Source organism: Thunnus albacares, chromosome 2 (genome assembly GCF_914725855.1).
Source record: "Thunnus albacares chromosome 2, fThuAlb1.1, whole genome shotgun sequence".
NCBI classification, from domain to species: Eukaryota; Metazoa; Chordata; class Actinopteri; order Scombriformes; family Scombridae; genus Thunnus; species Thunnus albacares.
This window is the reverse complement of record NC_058107.1, coordinates 24,843,266-24,868,541: the sequence shown is the minus strand read 5'-3', so window position 1 is coordinate 24,868,541 and position 25,276 is coordinate 24,843,266. Positions and strand designations below refer to the sequence as shown.

The window sequence follows — 25,276 nt, the reverse complement described above, 5'->3', positions numbered from 1 at the left end:
AGCTGAATGTCCTGTGGTTTTTATTTGGTTTCTGTGGCATATTAATGTGCTGTTTCTCATCAATGAACTGTAGGTCATTAACAATGTTTTCTGAGAAAAAAAAATGAAAGAAAAAACATTAATTTATCTCTTTGGATTTTACTGAAACAGTCGTTTGCTGAAAAAAAATGAAAATATGCTAATGCAATGTTGTTGTGTGTTTATGCTTGGGTGCATATTTGTGTCTGTCTTCCTCTGTCATGCACACACATGCACAAGCCAACACACAGATGAGGAGGAGGTAGAGGTGTAGGAGGTAGCGTTGGATGATGGCATTTAGACAGTTTAAAGAGGGGCAGTGGTGAGATGTGTAGTTTCAGCAAAGTTTGGAGTGTGAGGAGGAGGAAGAGTAATTTCACTCCTGTGTCTAGTTATGAGGGCACATGACACAGGGTGGCAATTTGTCTGCCAACCGAAGCTACAATACAACAATGCACAATATAACAGCAGCAACATAGAAAAGTTTGCCATAAAAAAACTAGCATTGTTATCCTTCGTAAAATTTAAACAAAATGAGTTAATTATTAAATCAACCAAGATGGAGTCATTATCAGGAACAGTGAGAAATTGTGGGAATTGTAAAGATTCTTTTAGTCACTCAGACATGAAAACAACAAATGGTCAAAGGGAGGCAGTAGGCAACACTCACAGCAAGGGGAAAGACAGACAGAGCTGATGTTACAGTAAATGTGTCATTTTGTCTGAGGGGACATTGGTCAGATCTAACCACTGGTAGTTTATGACCTTTTTCATCACAGATCATCACCCACTTTGCACAACTAAACTTGTGGAGTTAGCTGCATATTTTGCATCATTTTCTTCTTCCTCTAGGTCAAAACAAACATGCCTATTACTGACTCCAAAGTGCATCACAACATTTTGCTTAAGAATAATTAATTGTGGCCTATACTGTATGTCAGTGGTTTGCAACCCTTTTGTCACACGTTGTCCATAGTCACTGTCCATAAAAAATGTCAACTTTTCATTAAAAGAACAACAACAAAAACAGCCTGGTTTAAAGCTCTGTCACAATCTACTTCAGTTAATTCAGTGTTTTTTTTTCAAGGGGGATTTTTTCAACCCCTAACAGAGCATTCAATCCTTCAGTTTATCTGAAAAGTTGAATATGAAGATACATATTTTTTGTTGGTGAACAGTTCAACCAAAGAGTGATGTCATAGTGTTAAGAGGCCTGTAAATTATGCAAAACTATCCAATTTTTCTTGCTATAAATAAACAAAGATTAGGGAAAAGTCAGAAAAAATAAACATAGCAGATAAATCCTGTGACCCCCTTGTTGCATCCTGAGTCCCAAGGTGGGACACTAGCCAATGTTTAGCTTAAACAGGCAAAGTTGTATATTTTATACATTTTTGTGGTTGGATTTTGTAAACATGATTCTAGAAAGGATCTTCAAAGAAAAGAAGCCAATAGTGACATGACATCAACAAACATGTTGAAAAGAGGAATACAGTTCATGATGGAAGAGAGCAGGCACAAAAGCTTCATATTCATTGACTACGTCTCTGTCTGGCTGAGCCTCACAGACTGTCATCCTCTGGCAGACCAAACTTCCAGGCCAGATGGTGGTCAAAGATGGCCCTCTGAACATCATGAGGCCAACAGAAGCGGCACTAATGGAGGGCACGGTCTGCTGGCCTATTGTCTGAGCCAACTGTTATTCTTGCCTGAGGTACTGGGACTTGGCTTGCTGCTGTACAGTAGCTGAGTCATTTAGCATTGGGCGGTCATTTTAGAAATACAGGAAATCACTTTGTACTCATTATCTGAGTCTATTAATAGCAAATTATACATGATATATCTTGATTGTCTTGAGTTCATAGAATGACCTGAAGTGACACCATGCTCAAATAAAAAGTTTTCTCCCATTTTATTTATATTTTCACAGATTAATTTTCCTTAAAAATGTTATTAGTGCCTATATGAATAATTTATTTAGACACCTTCTTTATATGACTGATGATCCATGAAATAAAATGCATGCATAACGCAGTAAAAAAGTATACTGCTGCGTGTTGTCAGATGGAAGGCTCATTTTCCTCCCTCCCTTGCTCAGCACAGATGACAGTCAAGTAGAAAATGCCACACAATTTTCTCCATTGCTCTAAAATTGCCGCACCTGGAAAATGGCTCTCAAATAAGATGCTTACCCCGAGGGAGCTTCATTTTTCAGTGACTGAGTGGCTGAGATTGTGGGCACAAAGTGTTTGTTTGAGCTTGTGTTCCCTAATTTGCTCTATTTTATGCTGCTGCTATCGGTTCAGAACCAGAAAATGTATTCTCATTTCCAAAACGTCATTGCTGTTTTGGTTAAAGTAACCATTCCTGTCTTTTGCAACTTATTTTAAATTGAGCTGTACATTAATTTGACATCCTAATCTGTAGGCAGGACAAAACTGTCTGTTGCTTATTTCTAGCAGGAATCAATACTCACCGACACAACCTAACCTGCCCTATACAGCTGCTAAAAACATTTCATCTGAACGCTCAAACTCAGGGTTATTCCCTCTTGAGCTGCCAGTATGTGATGGATATGCACAACATGCCCCCCTGGCTGGCTGTTACAACAGATATATGTCTGTAATTAGATGGAGATGTGGAATCCACATACAAATATGGGAACGTTTACCCATAAAAAGAATTTCGAGTTTGGCTGCACAAGATGTCTCCCTGCAGATATGAAGAAGCTCACTGACACTTCATCATTTAGCTTGTCTCTTCCTCTCTCTCTCTCTCTCTCTCTCTCTCTCTCTCTCTCTCTCTCTCTCTCTCTCTCTCTGTGTGTGTGTGTGTGTGTGTGTGTGTGTGTGTGTGTGTGTATGTGTGTGAACATGTAGAAATATCAGTAAGAGCAACATTTTAATTGATCTAAACTGATTTCAGGCCTTTTGGCAATGGCCTATTAGATCCTTTGCTGGTATGCAGAAAGCCTTGTCTCAGTTTTCCTCGCAATCATTCTTACATCTACTCTGCTTGCTTATTGTCTCCATGAATTTGCTCAGCCTTGATTCACATTTTGGCCATGTAGAAGGAATGGTTCTCAAATCTCTATTGCCCTCCAGTGTTTGCTGTACTAAATCACATCTCAATACTCATATAGTTTTTATATGTGCCCCTGTCAAAGATATCCCTCGGAGAAAATCTCTCTCTGAACAACACTCAAGCTCAATTTTTATGAAAAGAAAACAAAAAAACAATCACCATTCAAACAAAAAAGGGACACTATGGGTCACTGAAATAACAGATAATTGTGCAGAACCAAAATGTGGCGCAAAACTAGTGTCCGGTAAACTTGTTACAAAGATGAGTCTCACTCTCCTGCTAGGGTCATTGTTTTGATGTGGAGTGTGAGTTCAGGGAGATTAATGTATTCATCCACCTATTATTTATACTTGCTTTTCCTGAGCAGGGTCACAGGGGACTGGAGTCCCTCCCAGCATGGACAGGTACTATCCAGTCCATCACAAATATAGACACATAACCATCCACACCTAAAGTACAGACAATTTAGAGTCACCAGTTAACCTAAACTGCATTTATTTTTGATTAATTAACACAACACATTCAAAAGTGTCTGTAAAACCTGTTGGGCAGACGTTAAATCTGAGGATGGCAGCAAAATGTGGCCCTGCTCCAACATCTAACAACAGCGTGCACTGAGGGTAATTGGTCCCACTGTGAAATTTCCTGGACCTTGTACAGAAATAGCCTTTTCTCACAGCAGACATTGTGACTTGTCATAACAGGAAAGGCACAGGTGTTACTACTGACATTAACGATGGCTCTGTTCAGTTCAAGTGTCCTAGTAAGCCATGACAGTGTGACAGTGAGCCAGCAGGCACAATATTAGGACCCTGAAAACAAAGCAGGTAAATGGAATTTAGCCATTATCAATTTTATCATTGACACCTGTGCTTTTCTCACTGTGACATGTCTAAACCTACCTATTACCACTAGGATACTGGTATTGTGCATGATGGGTCACTTTCTGCTACAACTAAATGGAACACAGCACTAATTAATGTTCTTAGTTGCACCTATGCTTTTCCTGCTATGACAAGTGACAATGTGTGCTGTGAGAAAAGTCTGTTAGCTCGATAATAAGTGTGACAGTCAGAACAAGTATAGCAAGTGAAGACTCTCAGTCCAACATGAATCCCTGCTTTTGGTTTCAGAATGATTCTCTAGACAAGTTTTTTGGGAGAGTTGCCAGGGCAGATGTTTTCCTTTTTCTTGTGCAAAGCAAAGGCATGTGCACACTACATATTTGTTCATGCATGCACACACACACACTCATACACACACACACACACACACACACATACACACACATGAAACCCAATGAGTTCTCGGAATGTTCCTCCGAGAGTTTGACTCCCCATTTTAAGAACAAAACTTAATATAAATGAACAGCATCCAAGACAAGTTCAAGACTGTTTGCTGCTCCTTCGCTCAGCATGGAGGCAAGTCGATTTACTTTCAATGATAGAGAACTCTTTAACAAAATTTTCAGATTTGTGCAAAATGTTTGATGTACAGTATAACAGATTTGATTTTAGTGAGACATTTTTAGATTTACTTCTTTTCTTCTCTTCTCTTCTTTTTTTCACTGTTCTCAGAATACTGCACAACTCTGTCTGGCAGTCTTGCCGTGGCTTCTGTTCCTCTTCACTTCCAAAGGGTAAATCGGTGCTTTTGCTTTACTTCAATACCAAAAGTATAACATTGTAAATGTTAGGACAATCATAAAGTCAATATTTTGGTGTCATTTATTCAGTATATTTGGTTTTAATTTCCTTTCCAAGGATTTGTAACCAGAGAGTGCATTGCCAGTGGGGGCCTTATGGAGATTGGTCAGAGTGTGATGGCTGCACCAAAACACAGGTTAGCAACATAAACATTCATTTTAGCTAACTTTTTTCTCAGGAATTTAATAATAATGATGATGATAATAATAACTTTATTTATATAGCACCTTTCAAAACCAAAGTTAGTTATTGCTTTACAATAAAAACTGATAATGCAAGTAAATAAATTAATTAAATAGTAAAACAATTACCATCAGCTAAGAAAAAGCCATATATAAGTAAGTTTCAAGAGGAGATTTAAAAGATGATGCTGAGTTTGCCTGCCTGAGGCAGGGAGTTCCACAGCTGAGCCCAAACAGCAAAGGCCTGGTCCCCTCTGGTGACAAGTCAAGATTTAACAACCATTAGTGGGGCCCTGATGGAGGATCTCAAGCAGTGAACAGGCTCAGAAGGAGTTAGCAAATCACAGATATAGGCAGGAGCCTGATCATTCAAGGATTTTAAAACAAGCAGTAAAATCTTAAAATCAATTAAACTAAAACTCTCAGGTAATCATTGAGGGGCAGCAAGGATTGGTGTAATGTGGTTGCTTCTCTTAGTATATGTTAAAAGCCTGGCCACAGCATTTTGTACAAAAAATAACAGCAGCAACAGTATTACAGTAAATAATATGTAAATATGTAGTAAATAATATATAAAGTTATTATATAGATTTTTTTTTTTTTGCTTTAATTTTTGCTGCAACACACTGTCCCATTTTCTTTGCCTTGTTTGATATGTTTCAGACAAGAAGCCGACCCATGGCTGTCTATGCTCAGTTTGGAGGGAACCCTTGCGCAGGGGAGCGAATGGAGACCAGACCCTGTGAAACCACAAAAGGCTGTCCTCTAGAGGATGGATGTGGAAACAGGTTTCACTGCCGATCAGGTTGGAAATAAAACTCAGTTCACTCCTGGGGTTATACAGAATTACTGAAAATAACAATTGGTGAGCTTTCTGTCTGTCTTTTGACCCTCAGGGAAATGTGTTAGCCAGTCTCTGGTGTGTAACGGAGATCAGGACTGTGAGGAAGATGGAGAAGATGAACGAGCCTGTAACCCACAGCAACAATTCATTGTATGTACAGATGCAGCTCTCCCACCTAACGTAGAACTCCTAGGACAAGGGTAAGTGGCAAATCTGGACATAGATCTATTTGTGGTTGTGTGCACCTTTTAGAGCAGGTACCTTGTGCTTACTGATGGGATGGTTACACTGCTTCTGTAGGTATGATGTGGTGACAGGAAAGAGGAGGGCCAGTGTCATCAACACAAAGAGCTTTGGGGGTCAGTGTCGCACCATATACAGCGGCGTCAACAATAATATCTACCGACTGCCCCTAAGTACTCTCCAGTACAACTTTATGGTTAGTCTCTCTTGGAAACATCTTACTGCAATCTATATTGATACCTCTGTTGGGCACATTGATGAATAGGTTCACAATTTTTCAAGTCTGTACTAAAACAATAGTTAGGTACTCAAATGAACATTGACACCTTTTTCTTGTTGTAATCATTCCTCCTGTGCATACTGACCATTAAAAGATCCTTTCATATTGCACTTTCATTGTAAGTGATGGGGGGCCAAAATCGACAGGCCTCCTTCTGTGCAAAAATGTATTTAAAAGTTTATTTGAAGCTAATATGAAGCTTCAGCTATCCAAATTAGTGAAATCAAGTCAATATCTTTCAAAGTTAGCATCTTTTTAGTGCCAAATTCCATCATTTTATTACAATGTTTCCACTGCAGCTAAACAGGAAAACACTGTCGAGACACAAGTAGGGATTATTTTACTAAAAAGAAGATATCCAGGAATACATTTTTATTTGAAATGAGGACTGTGGATTTTGTACCCTCATCACTTACATTACACACATCATATATGGAGGGGATCTTCTAATGTTCAGAATGAAAAGGAGGAATGATTACAGCGAGCAAAACTTGTTTCAGTGTTAATTTGAGCACCTGACTATTGCTCAAAGACAGACTTTAAAAATTGTAATAAGTTTGAAATTTCTCAACAAAGCACATACTGTGTACCTATAAGGCCTAACACATGTGACAATATTTTCTACCCCATAAATTGCCTTGTTCACATCAGCTTCCAGCCTTACTCTTCTTTTCCCCTCTTATCCCTGCTGTTTACAACATATTACTATCACCAAATTTTGCCAAAAAGTCACCCAATTGGTTGACCTAACCATTCACTATGCAGCAGTATACACAGGATAGTAATTATGTCACAGCTGCAAGGGACCACTTTTCAGGGAAACATAACAATCATTGTCAGATTAAACAACCAATGCAGTGTGTTTTTTTCCTGGTGAAAGCAGTCTCATGATGTGTATTCACATTAGGTTCTAATGTAAGTGCTGGATAACTTAAATTTACACAATATATAGGGACATAATAATCAAAACATGCTAAAAAATCTGCAGGGTACCTTACAATTTTTTTTTCACATTTTTCATTCTGTTAATAGTGTTTGTTTTGCTTTGCTGGGTGTTCAACATTTCTTAGTTATGTGACATTGGTTCATTAGAACATGAACCTTTGTTTTCAGGTTAAAGTTAAGAATGATTTCAGCGATGAGATGTTCACCAGTGAATGGCACTATGCAAAGGACATTGTCAACAGACAGACAGTGCGCGGGACCACAACAGGACATCACAACTATGACTTTCATAAGACACATGACACAACTAAGGTACGGAGGAACCTGAAATTTTGTCACTGTACCTTTAACAGCAGGTCTCTGTGACAAGGCAACCTACTCTGAAAACAATAATTAAGCGGTACAATTAAATTTTCCTCATGATTTTTTTTCCTTACAGGTATACAGGATTTTGGTTTTAAAGAATGACATAGAGGTTGCTCAATTCCAGAGTAACTCTCCTCAGTACCTCCCAATATCTGAGGAGTTCTGGAAGGCACTGGCCAAACTCCCATCTGTGTACGACTACGGTGCTTACAGGAAGGTTTTGGAAAGGTTTGGAACACACTACTTGTCTGAAGGAAGCCTCGGAGGCTCCTTCAAAGTTGTCGCCAGGGTTGATGAAGAAACTGAAAAACAAATGGGTAAGGATTGATAAATCATCAGTAGCTTGATAGCAGGCCTAAATGAGAGTAAAATTAGTCTACAGGCGCAGATTCCAACATCCTTATGTCACATCCTGGTGATTCAAATTCACATTTCTTCTAATGGTGGGTGGTCATGTCATCTATGTGATATTTAGAAGTATTTATGTATGAGCTTAACTCTGCAAAAATAATAGCAGCCCATTTTGTTAACCATAGCTAAATGAAAGGAACAGTATTTGCATTTTGAATTTATTTCTGGTCTATGTGACCAAATGCATTTAAAAATTCTTAACGCCAGAATGCCTTGATTAAATTTTGTATCTGAAGTATATTTAAGAAAAGTAAATATCTTGCTATATAATGGAATTACTTTTGCATTTCTGCAATATATTTGAACATCGACAGTCATCAACATCAACATGAATTGACAAATAAACACCAGATTTTAAATGTTCCATATGTCAGTGGAATTGTAGAAATTATTATTATTGGTCTTAGTAGTTTTTTAATAGCAACCCAAACGTCAGGTTCATGATATAGATGAATAGCCCTTCAGTTTATGAAGTTCTGCCTCCATCCTGCTGTTACTTTTTTTCTGACTTTCTTTCCTTTGTTTTAAAGAAAGAGAAATCGAAAGCCATCATGAATGTTCAAAGACTATAAGGTTTTTCCTGATATTCCCATTCTCTGTTGAGAAGTGCAAGAATTATGATAGGCCTAATTATAGGCCACCATCCACAGGTACAATTTTGATGTTAATTCTGCATATATACCAGAGCCTGCAGTTTAAAAGCACTCATTATTTCTGAATCTGTATTAAATTCTGAATCTTTATTAAAAATAGATATTAAGAGGGGCAATAGAGCATATAGTGTGGACATAGCTGGAGGAGCCCTCGCACATATAGCAGCACTGGAGACCATGCAGCCTGATACTCTGGACAAGAACTGGGAAATGTATTCAAACTGGGCTGACTCTATTCGATCATTTCCAAAGGTTACCGAACAAAAGGTGAGGGAAAGTAAGTGGAAATGGGTCTCAGTGACTGTAACAGTTCCTACTTTCCATACTGACCCTGAAGTTATTCTCTCAGACACAACTACACTGTAAGAAATGAGGGCCAAAATCCCTCTTTTTGTTTCTTCAGAACATTCCTTGCCAAGGTGCGGCGGAGAGATACATTCCATCAGTCCCATGTAGATTTGTAGCCGGCTTTTTACTTAGATGTTACAGAGTGAACCAGTCACATAAGTATTTATTTACACATACCCCCTGGTGAAATTTTCTCACAGCCCCTCTTCTACTGAGCCTTGCAAACGGTTATATCTATTTTGCCAGCTACTAGCCACAACTCTGTCCCTTCAGGATCTCTCAAAGGAATGCATTTTTCCCATCACTTGTTTCTTACGCAACACACCAGATAAACACAGATGCAAACCATATTCCATGTCAGACACAGAGGCATGAGCAAGTCAAAGTGGTCCGGAGGACAACAAGCACAGCCGGAGATTGACCCCAAAACAGTCAAAGATTTGGAGCAGGTTGTTACCAAAATATTAGTGTCTGAAAACACAGACTGCAAAAATACTCCAGTTATGGAGTCTCCAAAGAAAAAAAAATCATTTCAAAGTTTTCTCTGAGCACATCTTGAGGAGTAAAAGCTGGAAAACGTCAACAGACTTACACGCCATTACCAGAGTATATCCCTCTGCCACAGACCAGCAAAGAACTTTATTCAGGGGAAACAAAAAGAGGTAATTTCATACTACACAGACTTTAGAATATATTGACTCAATTCAGCTAACTCGGACTGCTGAAGCCCAATATTAGCTTCAGATAAACTTTGGAATGCATTTTTGCACAAAACGATGGCTGTGGATTTTGGCTTTGTGTAGTCATGTTCTGAGAGAATACCTTCAAGGCCAGTATGAATACAGCCAGAGCTGTTACAGCAACCAAGATCTATATCCACATACATATTGACACATCAGTATTGTATTAAGACAGACTTGAAAAACCCAAACTTATCCTTTAACTCCAGCACAACCCTCTATCACTCTTGAACTTGACTTATTCCAACTCTTGTTTTGGCAGCTGCGGCCGCTGTCAGAGCTGGTGAAGGAGGTTCAGTGTGCTGGGGTGAAGAAACTTTACCTTCGCAGAGCCATAGAGCAGTACATTGGTGAGAGTGACCCCTGCCACTGTCAGCCCTGCAGAAACAATGGCTTGGCTGTCATGGATGGAGATGTATGCAAATGCATCTGTAAGCATGGAACATCAGGACCGGCCTGTGAGCAGGGAAGTGAAATAGAGGGTCAGCAGGGTGGGTGTTGCAATCCAGACATGTTCTTTTACTATTGCAGTTTGTTATGACTTGGTGAAGGTTTGATTTATTTTTTCTGAGCATGTATTGGTTATTTGATGACGTCCCCTTAGATAGCTTGTCTCACTGGTGGTTGTATAGTGCAATGGCTTTACAATGTTTTGCTTTTAACAGATTAGCTAAATAAGTGAGTCATCTCTTTAATTAATTCAGATGGACTGTTATATATTCCTCACTTGCTCCCTCTTTCTTCCTTTCTGTTTCTGCTCATGTAGGAGTGATTCATGGTAGTTGGACTTGTTGGTCTTCCTGGTCAGCATGTTCTGGGAATCGGAGGTCGCGACAACGTTCCTGCTCTAATCCTGCTCCTCAGAATGGGGGACAGAGCTGCATCGGAGAGTCCGCTGAGACGTCTGACTGTGAAGACCAAGACATACAATATTTAAAGTCAGAATGAGTGGAAGTTTTATTTTTGTTACTACGTTGTCTCAAACTTACATTTTTAACAGGAAGTATCCTTCACTGTATTGAATTTTCTCTAAGAGGAGCTTTCACACTGATTTTCTATCAGTATCCACCTATACAACATGCTATTTTGAACTACTTTTACACAGAACCATGGAGCCTCAGTGTTTTGACTGGACTCTCCCACCAAGTCAGAAGTGTGGAGACCCTCCTGCTCTAGTCAATGGCTACATTCTGGTAAAAATCAAGTCAACTGAATTTACTGCACCATGTGGAACAAATTATTGCAAGCATTTAATATTTTTTATAATACCTCTAATTGCAGTTGTTCCAGTATTTGGTCTGTGTCACCCAGAGGGCCACAGTACAGTGTTACTCCTTACTTACTCTCACTTACTCACTTACTTTTTCTTTACATCAATCAGCCTAATTTACCAAACAATACCCACCCAGATTTTAATGAGGAAATGATAAAACCATGTAATTTGTTAAATCTAATAATCTCTAGAGCACATTTGAGACACAACATGGAATAAAACAGGCGCCAATGTGGGAGATGTTTTTGTGTCTGTTCAATAGATACATTGATACATTTTTACATTCAGAACTTTAAAATGGTACATTGCATAATAAGAGCTATGATATTAATTATTTAATGTGTCTTCTGTAAAGTGAATATAAGCCTGGCTCAATGACATTGGTGACATTGGTGGTCACATTTGTTGTTTATATTTCCATCTGTTTTTAAAGTGTTTCTGTACAAAGGACAGAACAAAAAAATTAACTTTATCACCTTTTGGTCACCTTATTTTCCACAGGACCCTAAGGACATTTACCTTGTGGGTAGTAGAGTTCAGTACACCTGCACTGAAGGTTTCCATCTTCTTGGTCAGAGCACCCTTGAATGCACCACTGATCAAACTTGGTCTGCCAGCCCTGGTCTGTGCACAAGTGAGTGCAGGACCTATGAAACAGTTTATTTACTGTTGGGATGATTTCAAGTGTTACTTTGTTAAATTCTGACTTTTCTCCAGTCTCAAGCTGCAAGATCGGGGCCCTCGCTGATGATGTCATTGCTTCTCCGTTAAAGCCGTCCTATGGCATAGGGGAGACAATTACTTTGTCTTGTCCCGAGGGAAGACAGCTTCTAGGGGAAGCAACGATTATTTGTGATGCCAGTCTACATTTTTCACCAGACCCAGCAGGCATCAAATGCAGCCCAGGTAAATTTTATTTGAATGTTCATATAAATACTCTCTAATGAATGACATTGGACAGCTGTGACTGCAGTATATTGTATCCCACTTTTCATTTATTGTTATACTTCAGTGTTTCATTTTCAGTCAATTAGGGAAGTGAAATAATTATTTTTATCCATCCCACAGCCAGTGTGCCACAACTCATCATTCCCTCAGTGCAATGTAAGCAGTGGGAGAAGTCTTCGAAAGGACAATGTGTTTGCAAAATGCCTTTTGAGTGCGGGTATGTTTACTCTGCTAATATCTAATTTGAACATGTAACTTTTTCAGCTGATCTCTCTGATTTTCTTGTTCCTGATGTTATGTATTTGTTAATGATTTTGCTTTTTGGCTTTTCTCACCAGTTCGTCTTTGGAGTTGTGTGCGACTAGTCCTGTGACCGGAAAATCAATCCTTCTCAGTGTGTGTAAATTGCATGCACTGCAGTGTATAAAGAAGAACCACGAAATAGCAGAGGACAGTGCCTGCAAGTGGCCATTGCGCAGCACAACTACAGATTGTACCAACTGTCAGATGTGGGAAACCTGCAATGGTAGGGACACTCATGGTTGAAATAAACAATCTATAATAATGTACAGTATTTGCAAATTGTAGTCATTCATCTCACTTGTCTTTGCGCCATTTGCACAGATCAAACCAACGAGTGCCACTGTAAGGATTCTGCAGATTGTTTGATCCAAGGATCAGATGTTTGTGTCCGTGTTGGGGAGAATGCAACTGAAGCCACACAGACCATGAGCGAGTGTGAAGCAGGACTACGGAGATGTAAAGGAGAAACGGTGTCAGTTGTCAGTATCCTGCCCTGTACTTCCTGAGGATACAGGAGGAGAGCTGACCTTACGACCTCCCATCTCCACCCTCCTGCACGCATTAATCCTCTACTATACATTCCTCATATTTCCACTGAATCAGTATTTTTTAAGTCGTAATGCATGTATAAAATAGAATAAAACTGTATTGAACCAGCAAATAAATAATAAAGCACAAGCCATGCTTCATTTCTTTACATTATTGTACTTTGTACTGTTTGTTGATCCAATTATGACCCAGAGATTTCCCCTCTGAAACATAATTATATGTAGATGTAATTATTACAGACAAAATAGCATGCACAGCCAATACTGTGTTGCCTTTCCTGACAGTGTGTACATTTCTTCAAATGTTATAAATTGTTTGAGCAGCGTGCACAATAGAATGCAAAAAGTAGGTCTGGGTTTTGAGGAAAATAGTTTCTAAACGTCCCTCGAGATAATGTTTGAAAATCTGTGTTCTGAACTGAGATGGTCTATTTCAAAAGATGTCCTGTGCTTACTAAACCAGACAGTGCACAGCCTGCCAAGCAAACCCCTGCTGACAGTCTATTCCTGCCGCTAGCTTGCTGCCCTCTGACGGTGTGAGTGCATGTGGTGTGTGTGTGTGTGTCTAAACCTGCCTGTTATAACTGTGTGAAGACACCAGCTACTTAATGTCTCCTCATCACACGAAGATGCTTATTGTCAGCAGATGTGTGCCCCTCGTTCACACCATGTTGTACACAAAGGCAGGTGGGTGAGAGGAAAGTGCTAGAAATGCTCACGAACTATCACACATGCTCATACTCTTAAAGAGACGATATACACAAAACTGACAAGCAGAAGTTTTGTTGAGTGAGAGAACAAATATTCAGGCATGTACAGTCAGGCAGTCACTCCCAATGAGCTCTAAATCTCATTAAGATGGTGACAAAGACATTTGAGCCATCAAAAGCCAAAGACATCTTAAATGCACCTTAGCTTGGATTATACAAGTCTTTGTAACTTTACTGGATGGATGAACATCATTCTTTCAAGAGAGTTTCCCTCATTTGGTGTTTTGATTATGCTAATGTAAAGTGCTGTCTAACAAGTTGTCCCATAATGTAGGTGTTCATTTTGTTTGAGATCTGGAGACTGTACAGGACATAACGTATGATTCATACCATTTTCATATTCATCAAAGCCAATTCAGTGACCCCTCATGCCCTGTATGGAAGCATCTGCATTTGTTTCTCCACTCATTTATTCAGGAGATGTTTTCCCTTTTATTTGTCACTCATCTATAGTCCTGTAAAAGCTTTTCTGTTAGATGGAGGGAGTTGGAGGGTGAGTGTAACATGATTGCATTATATTGTAAGGTATAACTGACATTTTTCTCAACTCTTGTGCATATCTACATTCTAAAAGTGTTACAAAGGTTTTAATGTATAGAGCTATAATGCAGTACTATCCATCTATATTCTATGGTGCTTCAGGGTTGTGGGAGATTATTTCAGTGTATCCCTGCATGATTTGATCAAATCACCAGTGTGTCAAAGGGAACGCATTCATGTTCACCTTCACATTTGCAGTCACTTTGGAGTTTCAAATTCCCCTAACCTGCATGTATAAATTATAATAAATATAATACACCTTGAGACAGAAACCATGTCAGCCACTGAGCAATGCACACTGAGGAAATGTTGAAGTTTGCTCAGCTGCTCTTTACTGATAAAAGAATACTTTAGTCCAACAGCAAAAGTAGGTGACCAGCTGGATCCTCTCTCTGGGGCCTGGCAGCATAATCTTTCTCTCTCTCTGTCCCTCCTACTCTCTATTTCTCCAACCCTCTGTAAATATAAACAAAAGCTGCTTGTTATGGACTTAATAAAAGATTATGTGGCATCTTTCCTTCTCTCTCTCTGTATCTCAGTCTATCTTTGTCCCCCTCTAACCCTCCCAGATAGAAATGTTTACTCTACAAACAAACTCAACTGAGGGACAATCTATAGCAAACCAGAAAGAGCACTAAAATAGCATTAATGTTGGGATGTTTGCGCCTCAAATTCAAATTATTACAGATCACCCAATTTGCAAGACGCCACATCACCTGATCACCTTTAGTGCAATGAGTTCTTTAAATAAATTAAGTTTTATTCACAGTTTAATTTCCTGAGATCCAGAACACCCAAACATGTCAGACAAGTGTCTTTCTTGATAGTTTGTCTCCACCCAGTGGACTTTTGAGTGGACAACATGCAATAAAATCACAGACAAGTTGATTCATTTCAATAACAAAAGTTTTATTAACAATGTAAAATGACCTATATCAGCTTTGACTACTGTACCTTTACCGTGCCCTAAACATTGATCACTATCATTAATAAGCAAGACCCATGCTTCCTGCCCTCTGTCTGCAATGTCTGCCTCAGACAGAGGGAGATTCTCCCTGCTTATACAAACCAGCAGATTCATTGCTAACCAACTCCAACTTTGAAAATAATTCAGAGAGCATTGCGTAAAGAGTATGTGTATATACAAGTCTAATGTCTCAATTTATAGATAGATATTGTGTGCAAAGAAGTTTTCTTTTTTGAGCATTGTTTCATATATTCCATTTTGAAGCTGGAAAGTTAAAGTTGGGTACAGGTTCTTGGTTTATGGAAGACTAAATTAAGTACATTAAGAAGAAAAAACAGCAAGAAACAGAAAACAGAGACTGTAATACACAACAAACTCACTCTGCACAAACCTGTCATCTCAGCTTAGACAGACGAAGGTATAACTTTGTCTTTGCAAGTACCATCCTTAAACATTTGGATGGTGTCTGGTCATAAGTTACACATTATTTCTGACAAAAACAGACAATTATATCCCCTTTTTTTAAAAACACAAATCCTTGTTTCATTCACTCAGGTTTGTGGAAGTAATTGAACATTGACATTTTTTTTAAAATGACCTCTCATTCTCTTTTACATTGGACAAGCAGGTATCTGACTTCATTTACCAAAAAAGGGAAAATCTGTTGCAAAATATCTTAAAATATATGTTCATGACTTTTGTTTTCATTACATTGCAATTACAATTCTTCTTTGTATTACAAAATAAAATTATAAAATGGGCAGCCTTTAAAAAAAAAGAGAAAAGAGAAAGAGACAATTTATTTGAAAATGGCAGTAATAGATTGGTGGGAGACACAAGTGGTGAAGGACAGTGGGTAATGGTGTCTTTGTTGCCGCCTCCTACCCACGAAGGCGGGGCCCTTAGCTGGTTACCAGGCAACAGAGCCCAAAGAACCGCCTCTTCCTCTGTCGGACCAGTGGGTAGGGAGTCAGGTTCAGCAAACTGCTATCATCTGGGCATGAGAACACAAACAGACCACTGCCAAGTCAGTTTTTATAAGGTTTGTAGTTTGAAATATGACACAGTGTTTTCCAAGCGATGATCAGTCTTTTCTGATAAATCTTGTAATGTTAATGTCTATAAAAGATTTTTAAAGTGTGATTGTTCCATGGGATTATAAATTAGGTGTGTGTAAGAAGGTGAAGGTGGAGTAATGTTCAGATTATATCCTCTTACCTTGGTTCTTCAATGGTAAAGGCATCGTCTCCCTGAGTTTACTGAGAAGGTTCTTCATCTCCCTCATATCCCTGCCATAACACAAATAAGGGCTTTTATGTAGTGTACCTATAGCATCTATCCTGTAGTATATTTTCACACACACACAGACATACATATTCACACAGAAACAAACACTCAGGCCCACAACTACAGCAGCATAGTATTTTATATTTAGTATTTTGTATAGTAAAATGCACAACTGACTAATTTCGACATCTGATACAAAAAGAGGACAGTACAATCTGTAACTACTAGATGCCATCTGAGTATGTGATTTTTAAGAAACAGTTGCAACCAGTCAAACAGCAAACACTACAGTGCAGCATCTCAAGTGAAAACTGGATCTTATATATGTCTCATAAAATAATCCAAAAAGCACAAACAATTTACATTTTTGACTGATGTGCCATGTACAAAAATTGCATATACTGTAGGCTGGTATAGCACTTTAGACACAAATATCTGGTCATTTTTGGTGGCATGTAATTTAGTTATAATAGGATGTTAAATTGAAATTTTCCTCAAAGCACTTACTGTTATGAAATTTATTGTAATGTGACATAAACTAAGAAAAAACAAACTCCCTTGTGTACCTTGCATTACATGTGCTTTGACCCACAAAGATGTACATGTACATGTATAACACCACGATAAATTCACAGAAACACATACATACAACACTCACAGAAGAACACATGACGCACCACAAAACATTCACTGTCTACCTACTTTTCTATGTTTTCTATGTCAGTGGCCACAAGCCAGCAGAGCTGAGGACAGTCAGTGGGGGAGGAAGAGGTGTCCTCCAGGATTGGGATGTCTGAGCTCTCCTCGATCTTACTATCGACCCCAGTGGGGCCACAGGAATCCTTACCTAGAGCACACAGAGAGCAGGTAGCCTTAAACTGGTGTCATCACCACACACGTCAAGAGGAGTACCAGAGAAACAGAGAAGAAAAGAACTGACCTAAAGTTATCCATCAAATAACATAATTATTATGAACTTCATATTACAGCTACAAAGAACTAGCTCATTCTCATTCTTGTTTATTTTCATTATTCATTCACAGATACTCAGGTTTTGTCTGCTTACAGGAATGATGGTGAAGGTTTTAGAAGATAATCTGTATAAAAATAAAACCTGCAGGTAAGAAATCTGTCTATGAATAATTACGCCTGTGCACATATTTTTAACATGTTTATAATTGTCTTCTGACAGGTTTTCTTGTTTGTTAAATTTAATAAAATCTGAAAAATGAACATTAGAAAGAAGAAACAAAGCATACAGTATGTAAACAATCACATGCATATACTCACACCTACACATACACACACACAAACTCCATAGTCAAGTTACTTAAAACTATACTGTATATGCAGTGGGACTTTTTCATGTATTAACCTTTCCTGTGGAGTTGCAGGGAGCCCAGCAAGCAGACGGATTTGAGCATCTCAGTGATGTACATCTCCAGACAGCACTGCAGCTGGATAAACAGTCTACAGATCTCAGGGTGGATCTCCCCGTCCTCTGGCCTGAAATGGAACATAGTGGGAACACAGAAAGGTTACTGGCTAGTGAGAACTTGAAGAACTTTAGATGCAACTTAATGCATACAGAATGAATCATAGTTCAACTTTAGGGAAAGTTTCTTTTCTTAATCACAATAAAGCTTGATCACAAACTGACAGATACCTTTGTGTGTTTGTGCATTTTTGTTTGTTTGTTTGTTTGTTTTGGTATATTGAAGAATGACCTTAGCATTGTTTGGCTCCATTATAGGACTTAAACAATCAATTGAATAATCCATTTGTTGATCTAATCTACAGAAAACTGTCAATCAATTAATAATTTAAGTCATATATCATGCAAAAAAAAATTCCTTCTCAATACTAGGGATTTGCTGCTTTTCTATGTCTTATATTATTGTACATTGAATCTCTTTGGGTTTTGGGCTGTTGGTCAAATAAGACAAGCTGTTGTCACTTTGTACTCTGGAAAATTATCACAGGCCTTTTTTTTTTGTTTTTACTATTTTCTGTCATTTTATAGATAATACAGTTAATTCAAGTATTAAAATAACCAACAGATTAAACGATAATGAAAATAATCTTTAGTTACAACCCTATTTATATCTATAACAGTGGCTGCAGCTTTTCTCAAAACACTTCACTGTTAAACATACTTCAACAGGGTAAAAGGAAAGTTATTGTGGGTGGAGTTGCAAAAGCTTGAGTGGATTATGTGTTGAAAGGATATGAACACTTACATCTGTAGATAAGATAGTGAAAACAGTATATGATCTCTAACTTTTGTTAAGTATTTTTAACTTTCAGCATGCATATCTTCTATGTCACATCTTAAACAGATAAAATACTCAACGAAATTTAAACCTTCAGATGACAGATAAACTGTGGAGTTTACACAAAATGATGAGAGGAATCTGCTTCTTTAGACTTGTTTCTATTGCTTTATTTCAACAAAAGACAAGGTCACTGAGTGCATTTTGCTTGATTATATTTTTGTGGTGGCAGTGTGTCAATATTTTTAGTTTGCTTGACTATCTGAGAATAAATAAATAAAATGCACTGAAGATGTTCAAACATAAAAACCCCATTTGAGTATTTTTTTTATTTACCTAGAGTTGATCACTAGCTTTTATGAGACACCACAGTAGCTTCACCACCATATAAATCTGGTGTTCGAGGGGAAGCTACAGCAGGTGATATTCAGTGGGTGTGATATCACATGGGAAAGTGACAGCGATGAAAGGCGTGAAACTTGCACCTGGTACAAATATTTCTCACACAAATCATGCTGTTGCGTTCCCCTCTTCCCACAGCAAGCTCTGCCTTCCTATCCTTGTTTTGTCACAGTGCTGCCTTCTACAGTACTGTTGCTAAAGCACAGCTGTCATCAATGCTATCCTGCTTATCAGCTTTCCTCTAGCACATTGGAGAGGCCCCACATCACTCAAACCATTCAGACACACTGGCTTTATTTGATTAAAGGGGAATGATCTGTGCTGTCTAATTCAAGCTCTGTGTCTCTGGTAGTGGAGACTGGCCTGGAGAGCTTTTAGAGAAGGAGGTTTAGAGTATGTGGTGGTGATGATTATGACAATGATGTTGATGCTGTTATCAGTGGGAACTTAGAGCTCTCTCTAAAGCTGCTGCACAGTCTCTATTTCTATAGTAGCAGCAGCAGCAGCAACAGCAGCAGGAACTTCAAGCACAGGAGTATAATGGATAGGACTTGTTGTCTTGGAGAGACAAGTATCTAGTTGTATAATTATCAGCCATATATTGGAAAGAATAGTGCAAAGAATAAAGGGCCTGCTTAGTAAACTGCAGTGTTTCTCCAAAGATTTAAATAAGAAGCAATTAATGCCCTGTTATAAAACGCAACTGAGATGCCCCTCTTCAATGGACGTGTTTACTGGTTAACCATATCAGTCTGTCATGCATATGTGGTTAAAATCGTCATACATACATTAAAAGGAAAGATTATGTCATGCATGTAACATAGAGTGAAGGATATGCATTCTTAAATCACGATATAGCAAGTGGATTAATTATTGATCCACAAAATAGGTTACAGAGCAGAGTGAAGCTAAGCCTAACACCTTGGAGACTTATAAAGGCAAAATGTGTGCGGAAACATGACAGACTAATATTAAATGGGAGAGGATTGAATGCTTTTACAAGCCCTGTTTATATATCTCCATATCAGTAAGGACTTAGGGCATTATTGATAGCTAAAGAAACCTGATGCTCTTTTGTTCCAGTGGTGCCCTGGTTTTGGCAAGCAGCGAGTGCAGACATCCTCCAAATCTCTCTCACCACTGGCTTCAGTCTGTCCAATTGTTATTTAAGTAAGTTTGAGGGTGCCAAGTCAGCTGGCATCTTAGCCTCACTGAGGACCTTCAAATCCCAAGCCTCACTTTGCCCTTCTTCCACTGGCAGTGGAAGAGTAGATGTTATGCTCAATGGAGAGCACAGGCCAAGTCAACCGACATGTCAGGCCTCTATCATAGCTGTTCTCTCTGATCTTAAGCCAACACTTCTATCAAAAACAGGCCACCTGTGATGCATTTTAGCATAGAAACACTCACTGATTCAGAAAATAGTGAAATAACTACCAGTCCAATCATTATGTATCATTGTTTTTGATCAAATTAAAACCTGAGGATTCTGATTCTTATAAACACTCAGCACTCCAGCAAACATCAATTGTTGAAAAGCATGCTAGTTTATAAATGTCCAAATGATCACAATAGAGACACAACCCACAAAATACTCAGACTCACACAGAGACAGCTCACAATACATTAAACGCAACAATGCAAAAGTCATTGACTGCTTATTATTACTATTATCTCTAATATTCATCCTAGGAAGCATTTCACTTCCACTCCACTGCATGCATTAACATTTTAGGCCCAGCTAATGGGATGTGGTCAGTAACAATATGTTGTTGTGATTGCTTCCTGGTAAGGCTGTCCTGCTAACAATTAGAAATATCATGGTTTTTAAAAGCTGATCTCATGCTCTGTTTTTCCCAAAACTCCCCCCCCCCCCCCCCCCACCCCCACCTCAAACTCACTAGTTTCACGCTAATGGAGCAGACACTCTGAATTTTATCTTTGAAGTGTAGCAGAGCAAGCTTAAGTATACATGTGTCTAAAATGGGGATGCTTATGCAAATTAGAGATGTACTTTGGTAAAATTAGCTACTTTACAACTTTAGGCGCAGCAGGGTTGCAGAGTGCCCCCATTTAGTGCGGTTTACACTTTCAGCACCACGGATAGCTCCTTGCAGCAATCATTTTCAGCACCATGGACAGAGTCTGTGCCTACTCACCCCGATATCAAGGAGAGACTGTGGTGTGCGGCTCTCGCCATTTCGCAGCCTTTAGTTCTCGTCTTCAGCATTTCGGCCCGTAAAGAGGGACAGTCGACAGTAATTTCGCCAATGGAGATGACCAGTTCACGGTACAGAGCCACAAGTGTATTGAATTCTTGGACGATCTGTGTTACAATGACATGATAAAAGAAAAGTGAGTTAATCCAGAAATAGCCTGGTAAAGTCAGCACTACACAAATGAAGCAAACAACTTTTGCTTGAATAAGACATCCTGCACTAGTCATTGCAGTAGAATATAGACTTAAGTCTCGGCCTGCACATTGACTTGTCAACATGAAAATGTGTCAGCCAAGAAGGAAATGCTGAACAGCACTATATCCAGCCCTACTATTCAGGGGTTTTTTTCCACAGGGGACAAATAATCTGCCAGTGCGGGTGCATGGCAGTGTGCTTCAACAGAAGCAAAATTTGCAACCTTGCACATATACGGTCACAAAAGTCAATTGATCCCTGAGAGAAACTTAAAGTAAAACATTGCCATTAAAACAGCCTGCAAAGTCAAAGTGCATGATGAATGAATTGATTTTTTTTATTGACGAGCGTCCTATTATGCTAAGTTTGGTTGTTTGCACAACCTCAAACCTTGAGATTGGGACAAACACACACACACACACACACATACACACACACGCACATCTCGTTCATTTTGTGCAACTCCTGCATAGGATCCTGCTGTACTCCTGTACAAACCGTTCACTGATGTATGAAAGGGTGAAGCAGGCTATACATATGATCATTCCTGCCAGCATCTGTCAAAACAGGGGACATCTGTGCCATGATCACGCACACCTCCTTAGACAATCTTGTAATTCAGGCAATTTTAAGATCAGCCCAAACCACCCGCAGCTTTCCACACTCCAAATGCAAATCACACAGTCAGTCTGCACGCCGAGATGATCTGTTTTGTCTTCACTGCCGACAAAGCAATGCAAATGCATACAGCTATTTTTAGGCTCCTAGACCGGGCTACAGTCTTTTTTGCAGCTATTAACAGCTGTCGCCTGTGCATCCTGCATGCACGGGATAGGTCGATCGTCCTAGAACAAAGAAAGGTTGGGATAATAACACAGCACTCTTTATCTGAGGCACCATGCAGGGATTGATGTGTCGCAAACCTACCATTCTGCAGTCGGCCACGGCGCGCTGGGCTTTGCGGGTACTTTCGGTGCTCTCCCTCCTCTGTGGGTCTCGGTAAGGAGGTTTGCCGATCTGGAAGATGTTCCCGGCGGATCTGGGGCGGTTTTTGCGCCCATTCGATGCAGAACTCATGCATACACATCCACTAATAAAACAGCCCTAATACAGAACGGTTTGTCTTGTCTATTTCCCCCCCCCCAAACTCCACCACTTTCTCTCTTCCTGCCTTACCGCCCAGCACCTTACTGTTCACCTTATTCTCTCCTCCGTTTACGCTCAATTCACCTTCGCCAACTACTGGCTGGGTTGAACCTCAATTATTGTTATTACTATGTCTATCCTTCACGTTCCTCCCCTCTAGTGTGGGAGAGGGAGCAAATATTTTCCCAGACGAGCAGAGCGCAGGAAAAGTACCGGATGAGCGCCTGCGACTCCTCTCCGCATTGCCTTGACTGCGACGGGGCGCAAGTCACCTTCACTCCAGCAGCACACGGTGCACAGTGAAGACTTCACACCCAACCCGGAGTCCAGCTAGCTGAGGTGTCTCCTCTGACGTACCGATGTCGGAAGGAGACGATCGCATTCACGGATATTCTCCAAATGCAACCATTTTTTATGATTGCGCGTTTCCATTAAGCACCAATAGGACGGCTGATAACGATCTTTTCTCAGCCGCACAATTTCCTTATAGAGACGAAATAACGCTGCCAAATTCCCTGCTGACAATTTCACAGCGTATAGCCGACACTTACAGCCTCTGTGCCGGAGAAAATCTGTACATCAAAAAAAAACTTAATTCCCGGGTACCGCGATCTCGATTCGGCTCTCGGCGTTTCTTCTGTTTCTTCGAGTGTTTCCAGTTAGTCGACCGGGCCTATCTCTAACCTTGGAAAAGCAACAGAAGACGAGCAGTTGCTGCAGGCCTGACGTGGCTCTGTGGCTAGAAACACTGCGCACCCGAAGGACGGGAATACTAATAGGGCCCATCAAGTCAGACCCCCGCCCTGAGCTGTCGGCTATATGAGCTCCTAAATGTGTGAAATCCAGGTTGCTGTCCACTTTTTGCCTCAACTCATTAACTAAGTACAATAAAATCCCTTTAAAACTCCAGTAAAGATTTAATGCGTGTCTGTGGGTCTGTGGTATATTAATTATGAGTTCTAATTCACTTTTATATACTGTGGCATATTTCTAACCCCATCTTATATCATATGATAATACAAGCCCATTTTATTGGGACTTTAAGTGTGTTTTATGAGATTTTTAAATCTCTATGCTTATTTCAATATCCTTATATTAATACTCATTGACATACATTACGGTGTATTAAGTGTAACTCAAGACCTAAAGATGTTTTCTGTTGATGCTTCATGATTCGTCAAAAACTTGTATTTCTTTTTTTTTTTTTTGCCTCCTTGCTGGGGTCAATCTCACTTACAAAAAACTTTTTTACCTAATACATGATAGGTGGACAGACACACATACATAAACCCAAAAGTGTTAAGTACATTTAAAGTAAGCTGCTTTCTTTCAGACACCCAAAATAGAGCGTTGTGGCATCAAAGAGAGAAAATGCATATATACAAACATACATTATTTTTTAATAACTGTACCAATTTTAACCAGGCAACTATATACTCTTTCAACAACTCTAACATTTTCCAAAGTTTTCTAAATGTGCCTGATTCCATTGCAGCTTTCAGTGATGACTATTTGTTCTTCCCTGCTTTTCACAACCACAAAGAGGAAAGTGTGTGGTAGATATTCTGAATAAATTAGGAGTCCATTTCACTGTATGGTGAGTGCTCTTTGTAAAGTTGCATTACTATTTAATTGTTCGTGCAAAGAAAGACTTTCAAAATCCATCTGTGTAAGTGTTTTAGATGTACACCCACAGACACACACAGCTACGGTCACACACATCAACACATGCAGTGCAGAGCAGCACAGGAAAATGTAGTTTTATGTTTGTTCAATGTAACAGATTCTGCAGTAATTATGATTTTGGTCGGTCTCCTAAAAGAGATGCCCACTGGTTTCTTAAAGACAAGCCAGTTAATCCACCTTAAATGGCTTTCACTCCAACATGTGCGTACTATTTTAAAGGCTTTAAATATGATTAAATAAAGACCTAATCTATTTTAAATGCTGCTCTCTTCCTGAGTCATCTGAAAGTCCTTCTCCTTAACCTCTCCAAACACCTCCACAGGGGGCTTGCACTGCTCATCAAACTCTGTCATTGGAGAGAGTCCAGCTCTTATCTAGGAGTAACCAGAGCCTGTGTTTTCCACAGAATGAGCCCAAATATATTCATGTGGGACTGCTGTACTTCCTGCACTAGTTCTAGCTACTTCCCAACAGAGGTGACACTCTATATCCCAAGAGCTAGTTTTTGTAGCCAGAGCCCCCCCAAGACTGCTCCTGCTGCATGACTGGCATCACACCATACCCCTGCAGCTAACAGTACATGGCTCAATACACACCCAGCAACACAGTTTATACCATAGCAAATGTTTATGATTAATTTACAAATAATTTGCCAACATATGCCTCAAAATAAATAACATGAGCATTAATGATGTATCAACAAAGAATTTATTATTATTCTAGTGTATGTAGATAGACAGGCTTATAGATATTTTATGAACAAATATGTGATATATCAAATTAATAAATGTATTCGCCACTTACAAATGTATGAAGATGATTTGTTAAATATGAGTTCATCGTCAACTAATGGTGTATAAATTACTGATCATTACTGTAAAGTTTTACTATATACTAAG

General features: G+C 39.2%; 2 protein-coding genes across 2 annotated transcripts; one reads left to right on the top strand and one right to left on the bottom strand.

The window, feature by feature from the left end:
* The first annotated feature begins 4,379 nt into the window (after window positions 1-4,379).
* c7a (complement component 7a) lies at window positions 4,380-13,041 on the top strand. Its single transcript, XM_044374521.1, has 18 exons — window positions 4,380-4,523; window positions 4,680-4,741; window positions 4,866-4,944; window positions 5,654-5,795; window positions 5,887-6,034; window positions 6,135-6,273; window positions 7,471-7,614; window positions 7,742-7,985; window positions 8,610-8,729; window positions 8,833-8,999; window positions 10,083-10,311; window positions 10,587-10,758; window positions 10,926-11,013; window positions 11,595-11,727; window positions 11,811-11,999; window positions 12,162-12,258; window positions 12,380-12,567; window positions 12,666-13,041. The coding sequence occupies exons 1-18, from the start codon at window positions 4,518-4,520 to the stop codon at window positions 12,848-12,850; spliced, it is 2,532 nt and encodes an 843-aa protein (XP_044230456.1). The 5' UTR covers window positions 4,380-4,517; the 3' UTR covers window positions 12,851-13,041.
* Window positions 13,042-15,109: 2,068 nt separating this feature from the next.
* On the bottom strand, window positions 15,110-23,466 carry rgs7bpa (regulator of G protein signaling 7 binding protein a). The gene is made up of 6 exons (XM_044337118.1): window positions 22,473-23,466; window positions 21,291-21,457; window positions 17,832-17,962; window positions 17,159-17,303; window positions 16,388-16,458; window positions 15,110-16,163 (listed from the first exon to the last, which is right to left on the bottom strand). The coding sequence occupies exons 1-6, from the start codon at window positions 22,620-22,622 to the stop codon at window positions 16,072-16,074; spliced, it is 756 nt and encodes a 251-aa protein (XP_044193053.1). The 5' UTR covers window positions 22,623-23,466; the 3' UTR covers window positions 15,110-16,071.
* Between the last annotated feature and the right edge of the window lie 1,810 nt (window positions 23,467-25,276).

Coding starts and splice junctions, on each gene's coding strand:
- c7a (XM_044374521.1), top strand. Junction 4,945..5,653: donor ATGGCTGCACCAAAACACAG/GTTAGCAACATA, acceptor GATATGTTTCAG/ACAAGAAGCCGACCCATGGC. Junction 7,986..8,609: donor AGAAACTGAAAAACAAATGG/GTAAGGATTGAT, acceptor TTTGTTTTAAAG/AAAGAGAAATCGAAAGCCAT.
- rgs7bpa (XM_044337118.1), bottom strand. CDS start 22,622: ATGAGTTCTGCATCGAATGGGCGCAAAAACCGCCCCAGATCCGCCGGG. Junction 17,963..21,290: donor AGTCTCTCCTTGATATCGGG/GTGAGTAGGCAC, acceptor GTTCCATTTCAG/GCCAGAGGACGGGGAGATCC. Junction 16,459..17,158: donor GACATAGAAAACATAGAAAA/GTAGGTAGACAG, acceptor GTGTTATGGCAG/GGATATGAGGGAGATGAAGA.